General features: G+C 67.3%; 1 protein-coding gene across 2 annotated transcripts in view; it reads left to right on the top strand.

Moving 5' to 3' along the window:
- The first annotated feature begins 364 nt into the window (after window positions 1–364).
- PRR5 (proline rich 5) overlaps window positions 365–24,368 on the top strand; it is a 36,745-nt gene continuing 12,741 nt past the window's right edge. Inside the window, exon 1 of one of the 2 annotated variants that reach the window (XM_054695983.1) lies at window positions 365–396. Coding sequence is in view for 1 of the 2 variants with exons in the window: in XM_037513398.1 (XP_037369295.1) it covers window positions 19,572–19,702 (131 nt within the window). In the remaining variant the exon portion in view is untranslated. Of the gene's footprint in view, window positions 397–19,571; window positions 19,703–24,368 lie in introns of those variants that run through there. The other variant, XM_037513398.1, reaches the window with a different exon arrangement.

Raw genomic sequence — 24,368 nt, 5'->3', positions numbered from 1 at the left:
GCGGCCGGTGGGCGCCGGGCCGCGGGGCGAGGGCCGCGCTCTGCGGCGGGTCTGCCAGCCCAGCGGGGTGACCCCGGGCCCCCCCACCCCCGCCCCGTCCCCCGGGCGCCGCCCACAGCCTGCGCAGCGCGCCCGGGCGGGGATCGGGAGGGCGCCCCGGGGCGCGCTCGGGCTCGGGCGCGCGCCCCCAGGGCCCGGGGCGGGGCGTCCCCGCGGCTCGCGGCGTCCCCGGCGCGGGGTCCCGGGTGGCCGCGGCCCGCGGGGCGCCCGGCGCGGCCGGGGGCGGGGGCGGCGGGCGGGGCGGGCGGGGCGGCGGGCGGAGCCTCGGGGTCCCCTCCCCCTCCCCGGCCGGCTCGGGCTCTGCGCGGCGGCGGCGGCTCGGGGATCGGGACCAAGGTGAGCGCGGCGCGGGTCGGGGCGCCTGGCCGCGGGGGACGGGGGCGCCGGGTGGCACGCGCGGGCCTGCGCGGGCGGGGCCGGGCGGCGCAGGGGGTGGCGTGCGCGCGCGCCCGTACCGTGTGCGCGCGTGGCCGTGTGCGCGCGTGGCCGTGTGCGCGCGTGCCCTGTGCGCGCGTGTCCGTGCGCGCGTGTCGAGTCGAGCGCGCGGGTCCGTGGGGCGGGGTCGGGGCCGGGCGGCCGCCTGGCCGGGGATCCGGCCCCCTCCATGCCGGGTCCCCCGGGACCCCCAGCGCCTCCCGGCCGGCCCCCAGCCGCCCCCCCACCCCCGCGCTCCGTCCCGAGTTTCCCGGTCTCCGCGGGTGGGTCTCGCGTGCTGGTCCAGCTGCGTCCAGCCCCCTCCCAGGCCTGCCTCCCCCACTGCCCTGCAGCTTGGGGCCCACCCCCTTGCCACTGCCCCCCTTAATAGAGCAAACAAAGATGGTTGAGGGAGGGAGACCCCTCCTTTCAGAGTCCAGCCCTGGCCCAGCCTGGGCCCCACCCCTCTGGCCTCTAGCCTGGGCCTCCTGCCACCTCCCTGTGGGCAGCTGGTTCTGAGGGCGGTGGGGCTGGCTTGGGGCAGCTCCCTCCGAGGGCCGAGATGGGGGCTGGAAGCTTGCAGGGCTGAGCCGGGGAGCCTGCGGGCTCCCCCCATAGCTGGCGCACCTGGCAGACCTCCTGGGGGGTCTGGGCCCCCCCGGCAGAATCAGGTCCCGTCAGCCCTGGCCTCTCCAGCAGGGCCCCAGGCTTTCTGCATTCTCCCCAGAGGAGCCAGGGCGGGGGGAGGGCCCCTGGCCTGTGGACACAGGGTCCGGTGGCGCCCGTCCCACCAGGCCACTGCCCGCTCCAGCGGGTGGCTGCAGCGAGGACCGGGTGGTGCCGACACCACACAAGTGTTTGGTAACACTCCTGGAAAAAACGTGGCGGTGCCCAGAGGCCACTCCCTGCGTGGCATCTGGGGCCACAAATTTGCTCCCCTGACCCTCAGACCCCTGCATCAGGGCTGCCGGGGCCTCCCCTGGAGGGTGAGCTCGGGGCTCTGGGCCGCGGGCTGTCCTAGCTACAGGCCCATTCCCAGGACCCTGCCCTGACCTCTGGCGGGGGTGCAGAATCTGCATTTGAACCCCCCACCCCATGGTGGTCTGGGACAGCGGACAAGCTCCTATAGGTCCCTTTGGCTGGCAGGCAATAGGGTGAACCCAAGAGGGGCCCATCTGAGGGACCCCGGTATTGCCGTGTCCCTGGCGGGCTACCCCCTCTCCAAGCCCAAGCTCCCATCGGTCAGTGGGAGGTTATTAGGGCCTCCCAAGGGCTTTCTCACCACATGGTCTGGGGTCCTGAGCCCTTTTTTAGATTGTGTCTGTGTTTCAGGGTCAGGGGAGGTTGGGGTCGAGGCAGGCAGACAGGGTCGGCACCCCAGCGCCATCCCTGGCGGCCGTGTGGCCCCAGGAAGTCACTCGGCTTCTCAGGGTCTCTGTTTCCGCATCTGAAGACTGGGAATCGCAATATTACCCACTCGTTACGGGCGCTCGGGGGCACCCGAGGGGCACCCGCCATGGCAGGGCTTGGCTCTGGGCTGCCGTCCGGCCACAAGGACAGTTGCGTGGACTGGATTCCTCACAGGCAGGAAAGCAGTCCGCTCACCAGTGGGTTTGTGTTTCTAGTGGACAGCTCAAGAGGCCCAGGGACAGCCAGGCAGCATGGCCAGGGAGGTCGGGGGGCATTCTGGGGCAGCTGGGGCAGCTCTCGGGAGCTAACACCCGGGGTGCCTCCCAGGGCCATCCTGCACGCGGGAGGGCCGAGTCCGGGGGCCAGACAGGGAGGAGAGGGGCCCGCACCTCTCCAGGAGCCAAGCTCGGTGCTTGGTGGACGTGACCATCGCTGGGTCCGGCGGGAGGCAGGCCCCGCCACCCGGGCTGGCCAGAGAGGGACAGGGAAGGCCACTCGCTCTTCCGCCCCTCGCACACATGCTCTCTGCTCCTGGCAGGCACGGGGACCCAGGGAGGCCGCGATGCCCGTGAAGAAACGGGGCGGCCTTGTCTGGTCAGACGGTGGCACCCCTGGTCCTCGGGCAGGGTCATCCTGAAGCCGAGAGGTTCCAGCCGTCCCCCACAAGAGCTGGGAGGTGTGACTCGAGTCTTGGGCTGTTTCGAAGGTGCAGGTTGTGGAACAAAGAGGTGACTTCCTGGCGACAATACAGCCTTTCTTTTTTTCTTTTAACCACATCCCTCTTTTATGTCTCAAGGCTGAATCCTGGCGGGGGAGCACCTAGCGGGATGGGGGCTTTGAACTCTGAGTGTGAGCACAGGGCTGGTGACTCCCGAACCCCTCGCTCTCGGGGGAGCAGGCTCGGTGTTGGTGCAGCCCACAGGGCTTGGTGCCCTCCGCTCTGGGTGGCCGGGAGGAGGGCCCAGCGGGGCCCGGGGAGGGCTGAGAAATCAGGGTGTCCCGGAGTGGGGTCCACCTGCGGCAAATCCCAGCAGCACTCCTTGGTGACTGGTGGCTGCGGGAAAGCCCCCGGCCCCCCCACCCCACCCCGGGCTCCTGGCCTCGCCTCTCACCGCCGTATGACCTGGCCAGTGCTGAACCTGCCAGCCTCAGTTTCCTCATCTGGAAAGTGGTGAAATAGGGGCTGTTTGTTGTGAGGACGCTGAGGCCCCTTATAAGGAGGCCGGGACTGTGCCTCTGTCGCATCGCGCCGGGAACGGGCTCTGGCTGGGCCAAGCCGTGGTGCAAGAGTGGACGTCCTTGCCTCACGCTGGGTCTTAAAGGAGACGCTGTCAGGTTTTCACCGTCGGGTGTGGCGTTGGCTGTGGGTTTGCAGTGTGGGGTCTTTATGGTGTTTTTATTATGGTCTTTATTATGAGGTCGCTTCCTTCTCTCCCCGTTTTATTAAGAGGTGTTAACCCAGGTGCTGGGTCATGTCCGGGCTCTCTGCACCGGCTAACGGGTTGTGCGCTTGTTGTCTTTCTTTGGAGGTGTGGTGTGTTACGCTCATTGGTTTATGTGCATCGAACCATCCTTGCATCCCTGGAATAAATCCCGCTTGTCATGACGTGTGGCCCTGCCCGTGTTTTGGTTGGTGACTTCGGTTTGCTAGTGTTTTGTTGCGAGTCTCGTGTCTCCCTCTGTCAGAGACCTGGTCGGTAACACGTGCTGCGGTGACAGCCTGTGTGCTGAGCTTGTGCCAAGCGGGCCTGGCGTTGGCCCTGGGGTCACCATCAGTGTGGGCAGTGATGTTCGTGTTGGGGGTGGCAAGAGAGCTACAGTGATGAGATGGTGGGGGGCCACTCAGCGCCTGGCAGAGGGAACCGGGTACCTGCTTGCCTCTGGGGAGGGCACAGGAGACCGAGGTGGGTGTGCTGTCACATCATCACTCACTGTCCACACACCGCGGGGGCTGCCGTCTTACCGGGTCCTGGCCCTGGGTCCAGATATCCCAACTTACTCCTCCCAGCCGGCCTGGAGGGGATCCTACTATGCCCAGTTAACAGATGGGCACACTGAGGCTGCGAGAGGCCCCCCTGGGTGCCCAGAGACACCAGCAGCCAAGGCAGGCTGGGGCCGCGGTCTCGGGAAAGGGGCACTCAAGCCCGACTCCACCCACCACAGACGAGCCAGAAAGGTCACCAAGCCACACTGTCACCAGTGTCCCCAATATCTTGGTGGGCCTCCTCACCCCGCAAAGTCCTGCTCGTTTTCCAGAATGTTCTTAAGGTTTTACTTTCTGTGCCATCCACTGGGTCAGCTAAAGGCTATTTATTTCTGTCTTCCAAAAGCGGTTCCTTTAGCAAAACCGACGTACCTGGAACCCAGGCCAGAGGCTGGGGACGGGGGCAGAGGCCCCAGGCTGGAAGGGCGGGCCCAGCCCAGCAGCAGGAGTCCCGCGTTGGGATCCCGGTTCCGCCGCTCACGCCTCTTTTGACCTGAGGGCCTTTCTGCACCTCAGTTTTCAAATCTGCAAAATGGACATTTTGATTTCTACCCTCCCGAGCTACCCAGGGGCCGGTCAGGGAAAGCTATGAAATAAGAAGCCGACCTCTGTGCAGCCCTGGGCTTGGCTGGACAGCAACCACCTTCCTTCTCGCATGCCCAGACACCAGCCCTCTCCCCTGGGCCCAGACAAATGCCCCCCTGCTGGCTCCAAGGTCGCACAGCTGGCAAGAGGGACTGAAAGCCAGCCACTGAGGCTGTGGCTGGGCAGGCGTGCACCCCTCCTGATTACGCCAATGACGGGGGGCTCGCTGCCTGGGACCGTTAGTCTCAGAGGTGGGGGGCGGCGGTGATGGTCCTGGTTCAGCAGACTCCGCGTGGACAGGTAGGGGGCAGAAGATCTTGGGCTTGGCTTTGACTGTGCTGGGTTTGAGGTGCAGGGAGGCCTGTCCATGGGCTTGTGGGGCGGGCAGGTGAGGGGCCCCCGGTTCATCATCACTCACAGCCGTGTCCAGCTCACCCCTCCCAGAGACCGAATCTGAGGCTGAGAGAAGAGGGGCCTCTTAGCACAGGAGGGTAGACAGGAGGTGTCAATAATAGCTACTGATTTGATGGTGGCATTCAAGTCCCTCAAAAGAGAGTTTCTGTGCAGAAGGGGCACTGGCAGACCCTGCATTTACATGAGGGTTCTTGTCCCCCATCAAGAGGGTTACTAGTTTCATTTTAAAAACAGGCTCTGAGAATGCGATGGGCCTGCCCAAGGTCACAAGGGCGAAGGGGAAAGCCAGGAACACTTCCTGGAGGAGGCAGCAAAGTCACTGAGCCGGCGGGAGGGGACATCTGTCCCCCTGCTGGCCCGGGGGGAGAGGGCTGGTGTTCTGGGTGTGCGAGGAGGAAGGTGGGCACTGTCCAGCCACGCCCAGCGCTCAGCACGGGGGAGTGTGGGTGAGGCTCTGGGTCCTTCTGAGCTGAGCTGGCCGCAGTCACAACGGGGCAGGAATGAACTGCCTGGGCTCCTGACCCCACCCGCACCCCACCCAGCCACTTCCTCCTGTCCGGGCAGGAAGGGGTGCTCTGCAGGCTCGACATTGCAGACACCTTCCTGGGGACTGCTGTGTGAGCAGTGATAAAATATTTATCAGAGACGCGGGCAGCTGGGCTTCCCTGCGCGCACAGCCGGGGCAGCTCCCACCTGGGCCTGCAGCCTCGAGTCCCGCTGAGTCACGGAGGAGCCAGCGCCCTCGCCCCTCTTGCCCCTGGGCCACGTGGGTGCCTCCTAATGTGGGAGCCATTCGGCTGCCTGCAAGGCTGGGGCAGCCGGCGCGGTCTATGCTGAGGGGTTCAGAGCTCACCCAGCGGAAGTGGCCACGGCCAAGGTCACTGGCAGCGGAGGCCAGTGGGCCGGGATCCCCGCACCCATCCCTGCAGGGTCCCACCTCCTCGGGCGGGCGCAGGCGCCTGACCAGGTAGGTGCTCTGGCGACTCCGGAGACGCGGAGGCTCGGAGCAGGGGCGTGGCGGGCCGGGCTCGGGGTGGCCCAGGCGGGAGCAGAGGGCTGTCCCTAGTCCGCCTGACTCCTGTCCCCGACGTGCTGCTGGGACGCGGAGCTGCGACTTCAGATTTGTGCTTTTGACTTTCAGAGTAACAGCAACAACAAACACAGCAGCAGATGGCTCCTGGCTGCCGGCGCGTGGCGTGGGAGGGAGCGGGGACAGCGCCGACGCCTTTGTTCACTCATTCATAAAACGCGTCCTGGGCACACGCGCGGCCAGCTCCAGGCCCCCGGGGCAAACGTCCACACGGTGGGGCCCTCGGGCCCCGAAGGCCTGGCCAGCGCCTGCCCGCCCACGTGCGAGTGACCTCCCGCCGCCGCCCCGCCTCTCTGGACCTCGGTGTCTGATGTGTAAGTTGGGGAAACGTCCTCTCGGAGGAGGTTCACCCGTGGATCCCTGCTCTCCCTCGCACCCCACCTCACCCCATAGGCAGGGATTGGCTGGGGGCGTCCGGCTTTCCCGGCCTTGTGGTCGGCCTGGGAAGTGCCGGGGCCTGCCGGTCCGCTCGGCCAAGGTTTGCCAAAGTGCTCAGTCCTGAGGGGCAGCTGGGCAGGAGCACGGCAGTACGAGAGGGCGCCGGTCTCTCGCAAGCTGCCATGGGAACCCTTAGGCGGCGGGTCCACTCTGAGCCCCAAGCCTGCCCCCCACCACGTGCTCCTGCTCTGCCCTCCCCTCTCCCGGCCTCCCATGATGTCCCTCTGCCTGGAAGCCTTCCCTGTCCTTCACCTGGGCTCCCGCTGGTTCTTCAAGCCCTGCTGGAAGGCACCTTCCTCCTCCAGGAAGCCCTCCTGGCTGCCCTGCACTCACACCAGGGAGGGCAGCCCCTGGAATGTGAGCACCTCCGGCTGGATGGTGTTTCCTGCAGTCAGCTCAAGGGCAGGCGCTGCCTGATTCACCTCTGGGCCACGCTCAGCAGGGGGCTGGCGCAAAGAGGGCCCGGAGAGCCCTGGGAATGAGCAGGAGAGCAGGTGAGCGAGGACTCAGGCGTAGGAGGGGACAGGAGAGAAACTGCACACGTGTCCCACATATGATTCGTGCTTCTGGAAGGGTCTCGGCAGAGGGGCCTCTTCACCTCGACCTTCAGAGACAGCAGGCGGCTGTCTTCAGCTGGCCAGTGGGAAATCAGGGCTTCCAGAGCCGGGGGGGAGGCCATGGGGGGTGCCGGGCCCTGGGTGGATGCCGACACACCCTGTGCCTGACCTCCCGTCCAGCATTTCTCTGTCGAGGAGGCTTGCAGGCTCGCCGGGGTCTCCATGGCGCACGACAAAGCTGGCGGGGTCCCGGAACGGGCAGCCCCTTCCCCAGTGCTCTCTGCTCTTCTGACTCGCTAGGATTTCCCAGAGTTTCTAGAGTCCCTCCCTCTCCGAATGTACATAGTAACCCGGGCCCTCGCTGCTGCAGAGGCGGCCTCTGCCCACCGGACGCTCAGCCAGGGAGAGGCAGGCCTTTCCACCAGACCGAGCCGGCACAGCCGCGTGGCGGAGGCCGCCAGGACACAGACCAGGTGCTGGAGCTGGCCACCTTCCCGGAGAGGCCAGAGGTGGCCCCAGGGCTGGTGAGAGGGTATCTGCTGGAGGGTGGGCTTTGAGGGAGCAGGCGTGCCGAGGCCTGTGAGCACAGAGAGGCTGGAGGCCTGGGCCAGGGCGAGGCCAGGGCGAGGCCAGGGCGGCACGAGAGCTCGGGGCACTAGGCAGAGGCTCGATGAAGGCGGGCACTGGTGTTCACGCGCCGCCAGGGGCTGCTACAGCTACACTCATGCACTCATTCAACAAACACTGCCCCAGGGGACAGTGCCTGGCACTCTGGGGGCAAAGGCTGATGCAGGCCCGTGGGTCGCAGGGTCAGGTCTAGTCCACTTCGGCTGCTGTCCTGCTGAGGGGCCTTGGGCAGGTTGCGGGGCCCCTCTGGGTCTCAGAGGGCCCGTCTTGGAAGCGGGCAGAAGCATCTGCCCCGTGGCTTGCGGTGCAAGTGTCAGGCCCTGGATACACCCGCACTGGTCCACCTGAGCGGGGCCTCGCCCAAGCGGAGCCCGGGGAGCCACGGGAAATGGGTGCGGCCGACAGAAAGGAGAGAATCCGAATCCAACAGGGGGCTGGTCCAGTGTGCGTCCTGCCTGTGCCAAGCCTCATGACTCCCCAGGCAGCCCCCAGGCTGCCCCCTCTGAGAGCTCAAATGCGCAGGGAGTCCTGGGGGACCCCCACAAAGTGGGCCTGGACCAGCCTAGCTCCTGTGCCAGCCTGGCTCTCGGCCCCTGCCAGGGCCCACCTGGAGTCTCAGATGCCCGCTCGGCACAGGGTAACCGGCACGATGAGCCAGGAGAAGGAGCGGGTGGGCACTGAGCACCTGGTGGGCAGGGCTGGGCACTGGCTGCTGGCCCTGGGCAGGGTCAGGCTAGAATCAGCTTCCACACTCGCGCCAGGTGGTTCCCCTTGGGTCAGGGCCGGTGATCTCGACGCCACTCTGCCACCAGTGGGTTACAGCTTGGGGCGCAGGAGCAGCACCCCAGCGCCACACTCTTACCTCAGCCTGTGCAGAATGGGTATGACTGCCTCTCCCCAGCATCGAGGCAGGCGAGGCCCAAGGAGACAGGCCTAGGAGGGCAGCGCATGCCTGGACACTCACCCAGAGGACCCACCCTTCCCCAACTCAGCTTTGAGAAATGGCACCCCTCCTGGCAAACCCGGTGCCTGCTGGCGCAGGCAGCACCCCGGGCAGGGGAAACCCCGTTTAACTCTAACTGTGCTCCCAGGCGTGGGGTCAGGAGCCTGGTGGCAGAGGAGCAGGCGCTGGGCTCCGGGGGGGCCCCCTGCCGTGCAGAGGGGTGTGTCCCTGCGGCTGTGGTGGGAGAAGGTGTGGTCATGTGCCCCTCAGAGCCGTGTCCGGAAGGCCAGCAGGAGGCGGAGGCCCAGCGGCTGGGAGGCCACACAGAGGGGGCCTGCTCAAGGCGGCCACCGCCGAGCTTGACCTTGAGTTTGACCCGCCTCACCCCCAGCGTCCATGCAGGAAAGGCAAGCTTGGCCACCTTCCCCGGCTGGGAGCTTGCTTGCTCGTGGCGGGACTGAACTAGACATCAGCGTATCCACCCGTCCACCCGCCTGTCCATCCATCCCTCCCCACCCATCTGTCCATCCACCCGTCCTGCCTTCCTTCCATCTCTCTCTAGCCATCCGTCCATCCATCCACCCACCCCCCGTCTACCGATCCATGCATCTGTCCCCACCCGTCTGTCCACCCACCCGTCTGTCCACCCACCCGTCTGTCCACCCACCCGTCTGTCCGTCCACCCGTCTGTCCATCCACCCGTCTGTCCATCCACCCGTCTGTCCATCCACCCGTCTGTCCACCCACCTGTCTGTCCACCCACCCGTCTGTCCATCCACCCGTCTGTCCATCCATCCTTCCACCCCCACCCGTCTGTCAGTCCTTCCTCCCTTCCGTCTGTCCACCCACCCATCCATCCACGTAGCCAGTCCTGCGCCTGCAGCGTGAGGGGAGGAGCAGCAGGTGACGCGCAGCAGACACTAGAAAGCAAAGCCCGGCGAGGCTCGGTTGTAAATAGGAGGCGTCGCTGGGGCCCCTGGGGTGGGGGCAGGAGGCTGCAGGCTCCTGGAGGGAAGGTGGCCCGGGGCCCTGGGGAGGCCTGCCTGGCACCCTCAAGGCCAGGAAAGCAGGGGCAGGAGTGGTGTGAGCAGAAAGAAGGTGACAGAGCAGCCGGGAGGGCCCAGGGGTGAGGGCGCCCCTTGCCGGGCACCTGGACTGCGCTTCCCAGAACCAGGTCCGCTGGGGAAATCTGGACCAAAGCAGGCCACGTGAGCCCTGGCAGTGGCACCCCACCGACAGGGGCTGCCCCCACTTTGCTGCCCCTGAAACGGCCACTTGCTGGCAGCCGCTCCCCCCCAGCATGGCCGCAGGCCCGGAGGAGAGCCCCCGCCTCAGCGCTCTGCCGGCTGCTCCACCCACTGCTCCTCCCAGAGGCCCGTGTGCGCCGAGGCCGGGCTCCCACGGGGTGTGCTGGGGTGCCCACCGCACCCCCCGGAGAGGCTCCACGCAGCAAGGCTCACCCCTCCCCGTGGGCAGGCCCTGCGCCCGCTTCCCAGGGCCCGCGGAGGCCATCACAAGCCGGCTCGGCACCCGCCTTGGCGCCCTGCGGTCAGCTTCCGGCCCGCGGGGCGCAGTGGACTCGGAGACGGCCTGGGCGGCTCCAGACCGAGTGCAAGGCTCCAGCCGCATCTCTCTGGCTCACGTTTGCTGTGGCTGCGGTTGGGCCATTACCGGGGCAGTTTGTTGGGGCGCTGTGCCCACCCTCCCAGGGTGCGGGGTCCTGGGAAGGTGCTCTCCCTGCAGATGGCATCACCCAGGTTGTGGGCCTCCAGAGGGAGCCGCCCCAGGAGCCGACAGCCACACACCCAGCAGGGTGGGCATCGCTGAGCTGGCACTAGTTTCCTCCTGGTGTGGGTGGGAGCGAGGGGGGCTCTGTGGGCGCTCCCCGAGAGGGAGGAAGGAAGAGAAGGCCAAACACCCCGTTCCCTGACTCCACCAGAAGAGGGTGCGGTCCCCTGCCCCTCACGGTCTTCAGAGGGCGGGACGGGCGGGGTACCCTTTGGGTCAGGGCCGGTGATCTCAACCCCACTCTGCCACCAGTGGGTTAAAGCTTGGGGCACAGGAGCAGCACCCCAGCCCCACACTCTCACCTCAGCCTATGCGGAATGGCCCCCAGCTGCCATGCTGGGCTTAGCTTCCACGGTGCGCCCAGGGGGAACTTGTCCCCGCTGGTAAAATGAGGACATGCCCCCTTCCCCGCCCCGTGTGCCCTGTTCCTCACAGAGCAGCCACGGGCTGAATAAAGACACGGAAGCTGGCACAGGGTGAAAGATTTGGCCAAGGTTAGTTCAATTCAGGGGCTGAGCTCAGGGCCTGGCAAATATTAGGTTCTCGAGAAATACTTATGAGTGAGAAGAAGCACAAGTGCACGTGGCCTTTGGCCAGCAAGTCCCTGTGTCCTCAGTGAAGGGAGCTGCAGATACCCCCGAGACAGGCCTGCCTACCTGTGTGTGCTGACGCCAGGAGCTGCGAGCCAGGCAGAGGCTAAGGAAAGAGCAGGTGCTCATGCTCAGGAGTGAGCCTTCTGGGGAGCACTGCCCCCCAAACCCGGATGTGTGCGTGTGGTGGAGTGGGCCTCATGGGAAAAAACATTGCTGGGCGGGGGCAATCTGAGCAGGGTATTGTAGGATGAATAGGAGTTGGCCAGTCAGCACAGGCTTAGGGGAAAGACAGAGTGAAGCGCAAGCGGTGAAATGAACTGGCCTCCAAAACGGCACCTTCACTGGAAGTCAGGCTCCACCTGCGTGTCCTGCTGGGAGGCTCCCGGCTCCCCTCCCTTCCCTTTCACACCTGTGCGCCGGGGGTCCTGCAGGGGCCTGCAGCCTGCATCGGCACTCTTACCCCTTGCCTCTAGAGAAATCCCTCCTGTCACCTGCTGTCAGATCTGGGGAAGTCCCTGTGAGTCTAGCCCAGGCTTGAAAGAGTCCCTTGAGGCCACCTGGCAGCCCCAACAACCAGGCAGAGACTTCTCACCTCCGCCCCCACCCATCAGCCACCCACACCAGGAACCACAGAGCAAGAGCCGGGCCTCAGGGCCTCTGTTACTCAGAGACAGACTCCACCAAAGGACATCCAGCCCTGGGGCAGGCCAGCGGCCAGAGAGGGCCAGAGGGGGCTCGAGGGAGAACAGGTGCTGTGCCACCCCCCCAGTGCCCCAGCCTCTGGGCTCGTGGGACCCTGATTCCTCTCTCTGAGCTTCCTATCTGAGTCCACACCCCAAAACCCCCACCGAGTCAGCAGGCATCCACCAGACACCTTAGGTAGGACAAATGAAATGGGGGGGACCCTCTTCAGTGAGGTGGTCATGGATGGCACACGGAAGCTCGTGCATCCTGGGGCTCCCGGCGGGTGAGGCCTCCCAGCCAGACGGAGAAGCTGAGGCTCCCAGGATACCGCTGAGCAGAGGAGGAGGACGTGGTGAGGACTGGGCCTGCATCCTGCTCTTGGGGACCAGCGGGTCCACAGACGAGGGGCTGCCAAGTTGGTGAGGGAACATGAGGACCCAGGCCAGACAGCGCTTGCCCAGGTCCAGTCGGCACGTCGGGTGGAGGGAAGAGTCCCCAGAGCCCCACCTCTCATGTCACATCCCTGGTCCTTTCCGCATGGCTGCACCCCACAGCACTGTCATCACCCCCATGTTCTCTGACGGTGGAACGGGTGGGAGGTGCTAGCTGGGCAGAGCTGGGGACTGGTGAGGCCTGGGGTAGGAAGAAGGGAGTGGGGGCAGAGTCCCCCCTGGAATCTGGAGGTCCCCCTCTAGTCCCCCTCCCGCACCCCCAGGCCTGCAGCCTGGTACCCACACTCCTCCCAGCCTTCAGACCCCCTTCTGGCCCTGCCTCCCCACCCCCGGTCTCCAGCTCTGGGCCCTGCTGTCCCGGCCCCGGAATGCCCTCTCCTGGGCTCTGGGGTGTGAGGTCCTGGAGGGACCAGCGTGGCCCCCACCCCGGGCAGACCTGGGGACAGTGACTGTGAGGGACAAGAGGAAGCGTGGGGTCCAGGGCCGAGGGTAGCCCCCTACTTGGCCCCTACTGGCTGTGCGACCTCGCTGTCTCCTCCAGAGCCCCCCAGTGGACAGTTGCGGGATTGCACAGCACCGGGGCGTCTGTGCTGAGGAAGGCCGGGTTGGGGGGCGGCGGGGGGGGGGGGGGGCACCCTCGTTGATGCTGGGATCAGTTGCCTTCTTGTCTGTCTGGTCTGTGCCCCCCGGGCCCGGTGGCCATGGCCATCCTGCCAGGGAATGTCCCTCTGGAAGGTCTCCAGAACTCCCCACGGCAGTGGGGCATGTCTTACGGCTCCTAGAACCCTCAACCCGTCGCATCCCCTTTCCTGACCCGCCCCCAGGTCTCCCCAGGGCAGGGGGGACCCCTGGGGACAGCCCTGGCGTGCAGCGGGAGCTCACCATCCTAGCAGGAGGGCAGCCTGAGCCTTTTCCCTGCTGGGGAAATGTGGGTGCTGTTCTGACTGGCAGCACTGCCCCGGGCAGAGGAGGGAGGACCTCAGCCCGCCCCCCAGATGTGCTCTGCCCGCCCTGCAGCCCTCCCCATCTCTAAAATGCACATCTGGGCTGCATGCGCTCCAGCAGCCTTCGAGCCTGGCTTCCTGTGGGGGAGAGTGGGGTGGGCAGGGCCTGGAGAGGCCATGTCAGAACCAGGTCACCCAGAGACCTGCCTTGGGAAGCCCCGATTCTTGACGCTCTTTCCTGCTTCCTTTATGGCGCGGACACGGCTCTTCTTGCACGAAAGGAGGGAGGAGGCTTTTGCTAAATGCAGGCTTGAGCCCCCCTCCACGGCCAGACCTGGTGTTTCATCTGGGAAAAGGGGGTGACGACAGCGTCGCCAGGCGGGGGCGCTAGAGGGCTGGTGCGAGGCTCCATCCCTGTGCTGACCTCAGCCGCAGCCTGACCATCATCTCTAGTGATCGTCCCCAGTGCCCCCCCGGCCCCCGTTGGTCTCCCCCATTTTCTTACGAGCTCAGTGGTGCATTTAGATGTTTGCGGTTGTTTGCTGGCCGGTATTCCAGGAACGCATGGGCGGGGCCTGCAGGTCCTGTGGCACCAAAGTCCCCCAGGGCTTGGCTGGTGGCAACGAGCAGGGACACTCCCCGCGGGACTTCGCACCAAGCGGGGTGGCCGCGTATCCCTTGTTCCTGCTGAAAAGCGGGGTCTCTGGCGTCAGGTGAATCCAGCCCAGCCTCCTACCAGCCCGACCCATCCACCCCTCTGAGGAGCCCTCAGCCCCTTGTCTGACACCCTTGCGGCCGCGTGTGATCTTGGGGTTCCTGTCGGGGTTTGGGTGATGATTCAGGGCGGGGGCAGAGGCCCAGGCCTGGAGAAACTGTTCCCAGATGCAGGGAGAGGCTTCCGGGAAGATCAGGCTCTGCATAGTGAGGAGTCCTGGAGAATCCCAAATCTCCAATGGGGATCTTTTTTTTTTTTTAAAGATTTATTTACTTATGCACACAAGAGCTGGGGTACAGGCCAGAGGGACGGTGTGGGGGGGGATGAGAGGACTCCCCAGAGACAGAGCGGGGAGCAGAACAGGCAGATCTACGGAAACACACTGCTGAGGGAGCGGCGGGGAGGCAGGAGAGGTCTGCTGCGCCGTGTGGGCAGCTCCCTGGCCGGGCATGGAACTCGTGCTGCAGAGGCTGCGGACAGCTCCATAGGTTGCGTCTGAACCCCTTGCGCCACCAGGGAGGCCCTGGGCCCATGGAATTCTTGCCAGAGACCAGGGCGACGAGCCAGGCGGGGGCTCACTGAGCCTGCAGGAGCCAGCAGGATTCTCGCTCAGACCGGACTCCAGCAGGCCAGAGGGAAGTCCAAGGTCCCCCCTGGGGGCCTCCAGCAGCGAGGGCTCCGAGGAGCCTGATGAAAGGTCAGCACAAAAGTCGCCAGTGTCCGCTGGGCCTGTGCCTGATGGAGCGCCGCGGCCCAGGAGCGCCCAGTCAGATGGCGGAGGCAGGTCGAGCCCCGAGATCCTGACACCAGGCCGAGGGGGGCGCCTGGGGATTTTGCTGGGTGGGGTCCGAGGAGTAAGGACTCAGCGGGCGCAGGGGAGGGGGAGGCTGGCGTGGGGGGCGGGCCGGGTGGGGCCGCGCGTCCGCCCCTGCTCGGGACTCTCAACTGTGAGGGCGCCCGCAGCCCGGTCCCCCCGGAGGAAGGCGCCATGAAGACTCTCATTTGACAGACGAGGAAACCGCCCAGGCAGGGTGACCCCAGAGCCCACACCCCGAGCCACTGCCACTGCCGTCCCCGTAACCCCCGGGAAGGACCCGCTGGAGGAGGGGGCCGGGTAAAGGCTGGAGGGGGACGCGGCCGGAGCGGGGAGAACAGCGCCTGCTTTGTTTCCCGGCTGGGGTGGCGGCAGGGGCTGCGCGGGAGCGGAGCGGAAGGAGCGGAGGGCCGTGCCAGGCTGCAGAGGGTCTTGGGAATGTGGACTATGCCGTGGCCGCGGGCTCCGAGCCAGCCGGGAGGCAGGCCCTGGAGGGGGTGGTCTGGGGAGTCTAGTCCCAGCAGTGCTGGAGTCCCCTGGGGGGACACGGCTCTCCGGCCTCAGTGGCCCCCACTCAGGTGTCTTTCTGGCTTTCGGCCTGCTTGCAGGCACCCTGCCTGCACCCCGCGGCTCCATGAAATGTCTCTTCCCGCCTCGACCCCTTGTGGGGCGCACCCTGGCTGAACCCAGAGAACGAACGGGACAAGCAGGCCACTCCTCCATCCCCTCCCCCGCCTGCTGCATGGCAAGCCCCTCCCTGGGTGGCCCCGACCCGGAGTGCAGAGCCCCAGCAAGCAAGAGGAACTTATCCAGCTGCCTCTCAGCTTTGGGGGTGCACCAGGCGTCCCGCTAGGAAGCAGCAGTGCCTGGGGTGGGCAGGCGGACGGAGGCCAGCACGGGCGAGGACTGGGGACAGGCTGGGCCCCGGGGCTCCAGCTTCCCCCTGGCCCTGCTGACACAACTCTGGGCTTGGGCCTCGGCCTGAGCCTCAGTTTCCCTGTTGGTGATGCCGCCCGGCAGCCCGTCCAGCACTGAATGGAGCAGTGTCTCTGCCGCCCACCCCCGCGCAGGAGCTCACCCAGGGGCCCTCGAGTCCCCAGCCCCGGGCCCCAAGCCCCCCGGGCCCCAAGCTCTTCCATCCCAGACATCTGGCTGTGTCTGACGGGCTCAGAGGGCTCAGGGCTACCACGAGGGCCCCAGGGTGGCTCACTGGCCATTCCCAGGTCCTGCCCCCAAGCCCCTGATTCCCGGTTCCTTCCCAGCAGGAGGGGGAAGGACACATTGAACCAGCCCCAGGGGAGCTTCTGAGCAAAGTCCCCGTGCCCGGCTCTCCTCAAGGCCAGGCCCGGCTCTGCGCCTGCCCGTGAAGCCAAGACTCTGGGCCAACCCCTCAGCATGATCGCACCCCAGGGACGCGGGGGGCGCGTGTCCTCCCCTCCACGGGAGCCTGCCGCTCAGACTCAGCGTGGCGGCTTGCGGGGAGGAAGGCAGGGCCCCAGCCCTCAACCACCACCCATCTTCCGGGTGGGCAGACTGAGGCCCTGGAGGACTCCTGACTCGCTGGCCAGGCCAGGTGGACCCTGGTTCTGACTGCCCAGCAGAGGGCTCCCTCTCCCATCCCAGAGCAAGCCCTGGGGACAGTGGGGTCCCCTTGGTGGCCAGCGTCATGTGCTGACGGTCCACTGGCTGGAGAGACGGGTCCCGGGGGAGGAGAGCACGCGGCTATGTCATCGGGGTGGTGTTCGTGGAGCAGCGGGGTCGCTCTGGCAGTCGGGGGGACATGTGAATGGACCCCATTCCCTCTAACTGGGCACTTCCCCCCACTTAGTTCCAGGCACAGATGGGCTACCCCTCCCCCAGGACTGCTGCTCATCCCCGACCCCTAACTGGGCCAGGAAGGCCCCGTGAGTGAGTGGAGGACCAGGTGGGCACCTGGAGTCCCCGCGCCTGCCTGCAGGGGCAGCAGCTTGGCAGCCTTGTCACATGGGGACTCGGGCCCAGGAGCCCGGTCATCTGATGCTTCGCCGGAAGCCAGAAATCAGGATTTCTCTGTCAGTCTCTCCATTGTGAAGCCGTGGCTGCATGCAGGCTGGGTTTCTGTTCTCCCCCCGGCAAGGCGGGCTGTGCAGATCAGGGCTGGGGCTGGCCGTCAGCCACCCAGCTGCTCCCCGCTCTGGGGTCTGTGATGTCCCCTGACCTCGGCCACCCTGTCCCTGGGACCCGCTGCTCCCCTGGGCTGTCCAGCCCCTGCCCCATGGCCGCTCATGGCGGGTCACCAGCCCAAGCACAGGGCATAGGAACCTTTGTCTGAGCCTCCCCTGCGCCTGCCACTGAGTATGGGCCGTGTTTACAAAGATCTACGCTGGACACAGGAGGAGGTTATGGCTCATCCGTAACCTGACTACGGATGACTCTTAAATCCCTCGGCCGGCCCTACGTCGGGAATTCCTTGCTGGCCACTTCGCCCTGACCTTTGCTGCGGCCCTAGCCCCTCCCACCACGACTAGCCCCTCCTCTCGCCTCTCCCTTGCGCCACCCCCTATTCTCCCTGGAGTTTCTCCTCCAGAGCAGTCCAGCCTCCCCCTGCATCAAGCGCCCCCCCCCAGCCCCACCCCTCCCCACTACCCTACAGGTAGGCCCGGCAAGGCCAGCCCTCTCCTGCCTCCAGCTCCGACACAGTGTCCCCTCCGCCCCCGGGCAGAGCCAACCCATAGTCCCACCTGCCGCTGTGGCGCCAACAGTACAAGGGCCCAGCCCCACCCTGCGCGGCCCTCACCCCTCGCTGTGCTGGGAGCCACGCTCCCCCTTCTTTCTGTGAGACGGTGTCCTCCGTCACTCAGGCAAACCTGCTGCGTGCTGAGCACGGTCACTTTAGCCCAGCCCTCCAGGCTTACACATGGGAGGGCGGCACGGGGACGGCCTTCGCTGGCAGGCATTCTGGGGGCTGGGGGAGGAAGGGAGTGGCCCCTTCAAGGACGCCAGGCTGTGGACTTTGTCCCCAGAGGAGCCCACAGCAGGCCCGGGTTCGCTCCGGCCGCCACATGGAGAAGTGGCCTGACCAGTGGCTTGTGTGCCCTGGGAGAGGGGCCGGGAGGTGTCTGTTGTCCTGTCCAGGGAAGCCATCGGGCGAGCCTGGGAGGTGACAGTGGAGCTGAGGAACAGACAGGTGTTTCTGACCAGGTGGGAGGCCACCAGCCTCTTGAGTGGGCGCCAGCAGGGAGGGCGCTGCCAGGTCACAGGCCAGCCCAGGAACTGCCGGGGGCGCCTTCCTTGCGAGCTCAGAGCCTGAGAGTTTGACCCAATGACTCTGCCCCCCTAGGGCGAGGGTGACGTCTGGCGCACAGTAGGAGCTCAGGAAATGCCAGCTGGGTTGAACCATGGGGAGCCCCCTCCCGAGGCTCTCCCAGCTTTAGATGGTGCTCTCCTGGCTCCGGATGCAAACCATCCAGCCGGGCTCATTCCAGAAAAGCCCCTCCGGCTGAGGTGCAGATCCCCAGGGCTGAGGGGGGCGCGTCGACACCACCTACGCCTCTCCAGGCAAGTTCGGCTCCCCTGGCTGTGCCCCACCCACCCCTTCCCAGGGGCTGCTTTGGTTCTGCTGTCAGATAAGATGTACACGCCCTGGAGACCTGACCAGGGCTCTGTGGCCTCCTGTGGATGACCTGGGGGAAGGGGCTGGGGCGCCCTTCCCAGCTTAGGGTTCTAGCACCAGCCCCTCCCCCTCCCCCACTGACTCACTCTGGGAGTATCTGTAAGACCAGGCGGGCCGGGGCGCGGGTGACCCCAGAACTTCTCAGCACACTTAGCACCTCAGGAGAGGCCCAGGGGTAAGGCCGGCCAGCACCCTCTTGTCCTGGGTGCTGGAGGGGCGGGTGAAGCCTCTTGAACCCCAGAAGCTGGGGAGGAGGGGTGGGGGTCACCACGACTTCGCTGGGCTCTGCCCTGGGGAGTCCACTTGGGGTTCCCCTGGCTCCTAATCTGGCAACTCCTCCAGGCCTGAGGTGGGTCATCAGGGTGGCCGGGTCCAGGCTGGGCCGGGGTGGGGTCGGGTCCTGGCCAGAGGCACCCCAGGAGGCTGAAGGCTGCCACCCGGCGTGCACGAGCCCCACAGGGGTGCCCGTGTCCCAGCGGCGGCACCGGGGGGATCTGTGTGGGTGCGGCCTTGGGGAGGGGTGAGGAGGAGGCCACGGCCGGGTGAAGCGTAGTGGATGGGATTCGGGGGGTGTCAGGGTTCGCTTGGCATCGCGCGGGTGGGCCACGGCGGGGGTGGCGGTGCGTCCCGTGCGCATACGTGTCCTGGGCACGCGTGGCCTCCGGAGGAGCGGGGAGGGCGGAGGGCGAGCCGGGAGGGTGGACCGGGGACGCTGAGGCCGGCCGGGAAGCAGGGGGGGGGGGGGGCCGGGGGCGCCTGCCCCGCCCTCCAGGCCCCGCCCCTGTACACGCCCCCTCGCCTGGGCCCCACCCCGAGACCCCGCCCTCTGCGCGCGCCCTCGCTTGAGCCCCGCCCTCTGTACACGGGCCCCGCCCCTGAGGCCCCGCCCTCTGCACGCGCCCTCGCTTGGGCCCCGCCCCCAAGGTCCCGTCCTCTGCGCTTGCCCCTCGCCTAGGCCCCGCCCCCGAGCCCCGCCCTCTGCACTCGCCCCCACGCTTGGGCCCCGCCCTCGAGGCCGCGCCCCCAAGGCCCCGCCCTCTGCACACGCCCCCGAGGCCCCGCCCCCTGCACGCGCCCCTGGCCTGGGCCCCGCCCCCAGCCCTCTCTGCACACACCCCCACGCCTGGGCCCCGCCCTCTGCACACGCCCCTCGCCTGGGCCCCGCCCTCTGCACACGCCCCTCGCCTGGGCCCCGCCCCGAGGCCCCGCCCTCTGCACACGCCCCTCGCCTGGGCCCCGCCCCCGGCCCGGGTCGGGCTGCACGCGGCGGCCGCGCGGGGCTGAGCTCCCGGCCGGGCGGCGGGCGCGGGGCGCGGGGCGGGGCGCGGGGCGGGCCGGGGCCCGGGGCCGCTGCGCTCGCTGCCCGCGCGCGGGCCTCCCGGGCGGCGCGGCGCCGGGGCGGCCACCATGCGCTCCCTCCGCAGGCTCAAGTTCATGAGTTCGCCCAGCCTCGGCGACCCGGGCACGAGGGAGCCGCCGGCCGCGGACGAGCGGGGCGCGCAGCAGCGCCGGGCCCGCGCCAGCGCCGCCTGGAACAGGTAAGGCTCCGGCTCCCGCGCGCGGCGCCCCGAGGTGGCGGGGGGCCGGCGTGCCCGGGGCCCCTCGCCCCGCGCGGGCGCTCGCGGGCCCGTGCGGCGGGCGGGGCGCCCCACTTCGCGGAGCGCGCGGCCCCGCGCCCCCGGCCCTTCCCGCGCCCGGCGGGGGCGGCGGCTCCGTGTGCGCGCGGGCGCGGCTGCTGCCCGCATTCCTGAGCGCCCGCCCCCGGCTCTGTCCGCAGAGCGGGCCGGGTGGGGAAGAGCGAGGGGTTCAGGGGGCGGCCCCAGCGGGGCTGCTCCGGGCCCTTTGGAAAGCAGACTGTCTCCCCAAGAGCAAAGTAGGGGTGCGGACGAGTGGAGCTGCCTGTCGAGGGGGCCGGGGCGCCCGCCCCCCGCGCGCACACCTGGCTGTGAAACCTGGCCGGGGCGCCACTCGGGGCAGCCGCCAGGGACCCGCTGTCCAGGGGGCCCCAGCGGGGCGCCTGGGCCTCGTGGGGCGCTGGGGCAGCCGGCCGGGCCTCCCTGATGCTGGACAGGACCTGCCTTTCGCCTGCTTGGCTGCGCCCCCCTTAGGCTGCACCGCCTGGGGGCCGGCTGCGCGCCTCAGTTTCCCCGCCTGCCGGTGGGCGCGCTCTCCCCCTTAAGGGCAAAAAGGGCTTCCCTTGGGGAGTGTCGTGGACCCTCTGGCCACACGCCGTCTTCAGTGTTCCTCTCCCCAGGGTGGAGCAGGTAGGAGACCCCCCCTTCCCCGGAGTGGAAGGAGCCCCCAGACTTCCCTTAGCCCCTGGCTCTGCTGCTGCGTGGCCTCGAGCAAGTGGCTTCCCTCGTGGCCCTCGGTTTCCTCTCAGTGAAACGGATAAGGGTGGACAAGGGTGCACCCCTCCCCGCCCCGGGCTGCTCGGGTATTGAATTTGTCAGGGTGCTCGCGGCCGCCTGGGGCTCCGGGCAGCAGGCGTGTTTTTCCCAGGTCGCAGATGAGCCGTGAGCCTGCGGCGGCCATGGGCCCAGGCGGGCAGGTCCTCCCACGGGGAGGACAAGTTCACGTCCACATGCCGCTGGGGACGGGACTTGGGGCGCCCCTCAGGAGTCTGCTGGCTCCTGAGCTTTGCGGGACCCTTGTCCCCCAGCTGGGGTCTGCTGCTGCTTGGGGTTTCCAGACATAGGTGGGGGTAGCCTGGGGCAGACAGAGTCTTGGGGCGCTCAGGGAGGAGCCTGTAAGGAGACACCCTGCAAACTGCTCAAAGTTCACTAAAAGGCACTTTCGAGCTTCGGTGGCTCTTCACCCCTCCCCACGGGTACGAGGCGAGAGGCTCCTGTCTGGGACTGGGTCAGCTCCCGCCTGGACAGCAGGGGCACTGCTGCTTCCTGTGCTCCTACTGTGTGCCGGCCCCGCCTTCACGCCCGGCTCCTTGGCCACCTCCTGCCCGAGGAGGAATGTGCGCGTGCGCAGGGGGTGGCAGGGGGTGGCAGGGGCAGTGGGGGGGGAGTCTCAGCTGCCCATCACTCCTTGCAGCGCCCCAGCCAGGGCTACCCCCCCCCCCGAGACAGCCTGTAGGGGGCACCGCGTGCTGGTGTGCAGGCTTGCTGAGCTCTGGACTCTTCCCTTTGAGTTCAGAATGCACCCCGTTTTGTGCGTGACCTCCTTAGTTTCCCACGCTGCTGTATTAAAATGCCACAAGCTTGGTGGCCTCTCGTGGTCCTTCAGGCCAAAAGATGACAGTCCCGCCCCCGCCTGGGCCACACTCCCTCTGGGGCTCTCAGGGGGTGCTCCTGCCTCTCTGGGGGCTCCTGGGCTGTGGCCGGTGGCCCAGTCTCTGCCTCCACTTTCATGTGGCTTCACTGTGCCTGTGTCCAGATGTCCCGCTCCTTTTATTTTTTTTATTTTTTTTATAGATTTATACAAGAACCGGGGTACGGGCCAGATGCGTGGGAGGGTGAGAGGATTCACCAGAAACAAAGTGGGGAACAGAACAGGCAGACAGGCTGAAACACACTGCTGAGGGGAGCAGCGGGGAGCAGGAGCAGTCTGCCGCGCCATGTGGGTAGCTCCGCGGCCGGCCAGGATTGAGCTCGTGCTGCAGAGGCCGCAAACTGCTTCACAGCCCGGCGCTCAACCCGCTGCGCCACCAGGGAAGCCCCTGTCACGCTCCTTTTATAAAGATCCCAGGGGCCACCCCAAATCCAGGATATTTCGCCTCCAGAGCCTGAACTAATTGCATCTGCAAAGACCCTGTTTCCAAATAAGGTCCGAAGTTTGGGGAGATGTGACTTTCTGGGGGACACTGACTGGCCCTAGCACCCTCCTAAATTCCACCTCTGCTATGGGCGGGGCAGGAACCCCTGGCCTGCTCTCCTGAGAGTGGAATCCGCTGGCTCCCTCAGCCACTCTTTCCTTCACTCGCTTCCCGGCGCTGGGCCGGCCCCCCTCCCGGCCACCGGAGCCCGGAGCTGGAGGAGGGAGGCAGGAGGGAAGGCACAGGCAGAGGATGGGGTCCTCCCAGGGTTCAGTATTGGAAGATGAGCCTGTGGCAGGGCTGACCCCCTCCCCGGCCGCCCCGTGTTGATCAAGGTGTGCAGGGAACGTCTGGGGGCTGCCGGGCCGGCTGTGCAGAGCGTGAGCTAGAACCTTCAGAAGGAGCTCCCTGAGCCCCTGCGCCCCTCCTGACTCAGCGGGGAGCTTGATCCTGCGCACATCCAGGGTGACCAGGGCCCCAAGGTCCGCATCTGTACTCCTGGGGTCACGCTGAGCCCTCTGAGATGAAGCGGGAGCACCCCTGACTCTGCGCCAGTCTCTCAGTGTCCACGCAGCTATCCTGCCCAGGGGAGGGGGCAGGGACGCCTCAGCACCCCACCTTGCTCCCCTCCGGGCCTTATCTGATCCTCTGGAAAGCAGGTTCACCTGCTCCTCACGGAACAGGTATCGCTCAGCCTGGTTCCAGCCCAGCTGGCGCCCCTCGGGAGGCTCCTGCTCAGCGAGGCACCTGGCGGGCGCTCGGGTTCTCCTCCAAAGGCTCACCTGACCATGGGGCAGCGCCGGCCGGGAGGGTGCCCCCGTCTCCGCAGCTGCCGGGGCTTCAGAGCCCGCCTGGACGGTGCACGGGGATGGGGGCTGCCACGCAGCCCCGAGACAGGGAGAAGAGGTTGCCCAGGCTCAGGCGGGAGGGAGGGAGGGAGGGTGTCCAGGGCCTCGGCTCCTGTGGCGGCTGGAACACACCAGCACCAGCTTCACGGCCTCAAGCCAGCCCGAGTTTTCTTCCGCTCTGAGGCTGGAAGTGCTTCTGGGGGGCACCGCTGTCTGCAGGACGGGCTGCCCAGCACTGCAGAAGATCAGGTGCGTGCGGGTGGGGCCCAGGGACCGGCCACGAGGTGGGCAGCTATACCCGCCTTCCACCCGCCCCACGGCCATGAACACGGGAGCCCGGGGCAGTGGCCTCAGGTTAGACCCGGCTTCCGTCCCCGCACCCTGACATCAGAGGGGGTCCTGCTCCAGTCCCTGCTCTGGCTCAGTTTCCCGTTCCGTAAGCTGAAGGGATCCGGAGGGAGAAGGACGGGCCCAGGGCTGGTGCCCGGCACTGAGCGGACGCTCCCCGCCCCACTCCCGTCCCCTCGGGCCTCGGTGCCCCCACCGAGAAGGTCCAGCACCGAGGCAGGTCAGGCCCGGCACGGAGCAGGGGTGGGGCCGCGCCCCCACACTGGGCTGGTGAGCTCCCAGCTGCTGGGATCCCAGGCTGCTGTGAACAGCTGCCCTCCTGGCGCGCTGCCCTCCCGTCGAGTGGGATCTTTTTTTAGCCTCGATGAAAAACAGCCTGTGACACAGCGAGGGCCGGGGCTGGCCAGGCCCCTGCACGGGGGGGGGGGGGGGGGGGGGGGGGGGGGCATGACCACCTCGACCCAGCCAGGCGTGGTCCTGACAGCCCCCTGGCGGGAGCGCCCCAGAAACCCGTTCCACAGGCAGGAGGCAGCACACAGAACACACAGCCCCCCAAGGCCAGGACCCGCGTCACCGGGCGCCGGCTCGGGACAGGTGTCCAGCCTGGTCACGGCCAGAGCCGCCGAGAAGCCAGTGCTGACTTCTGGGCGGGGCTGGTTCTCACTCACCTGGGCAGGTCCAGACCTGGAGCTCACCCTTGGGACCCAGCGGCTGGTGGGGGACTTTCGGGAAAGTGAATCAGCCAAGGCCGGGGACTGGGGCCTCTGCGGGAAGGGAGGGGCCGGGAGGGCCCCTGGGAGGCGGTGGCAGAGGCGCCCAGGCAAATAGTTGCTTTCTAGTAGCCGGGACGGAGGCTTCCAGGTCAAGGGGCAGTGGTGAGACCCAGAGGGTGGTCCCCGCCCTGCCTCCCGCACCCATGAGGTCAGAGTTGGAAGGGGTGGGGGAGGAGAGGGCGGACCCTGTCTAGGAGCCTGAGGCCAGGGCCTGTGGGGGCAGGAAGGTGACTCAGGCTGGGAGGCTCGGCTGCAGTCGGGACAGACAGCCGGGACAGACGGCCTGGGCAGCAGTGCGTTAGGAGGGTGCGAGGCTCCTGGGTGACTTCTTGCCCCATGGGTGCAGCCTGCCCTCTGAGCAGGAGGGGGCTTAGCCCTGGAGCCTACGCGCTGTCAAGGGCTGTGGAGGCGGCCACACCTGTGCCCTGCGGGGAGGGAGGCGGGGGCTGGGCGAGGGCCGTGCTAA

Source organism: Talpa occidentalis, unplaced genomic scaffold (genome assembly GCF_014898055.3).
Source record: "Talpa occidentalis isolate TD23 unplaced genomic scaffold, MPIMG_talOcc4v2.1 talOcc4.16, whole genome shotgun sequence".
NCBI lineage: Eukaryota > Metazoa > Chordata > Mammalia > Eulipotyphla > Talpidae > Talpa > Talpa occidentalis.
The sequence above is the reverse complement of the archived record's forward strand: the minus strand, read 5'-3'. Positions and strand labels throughout refer to the sequence as shown.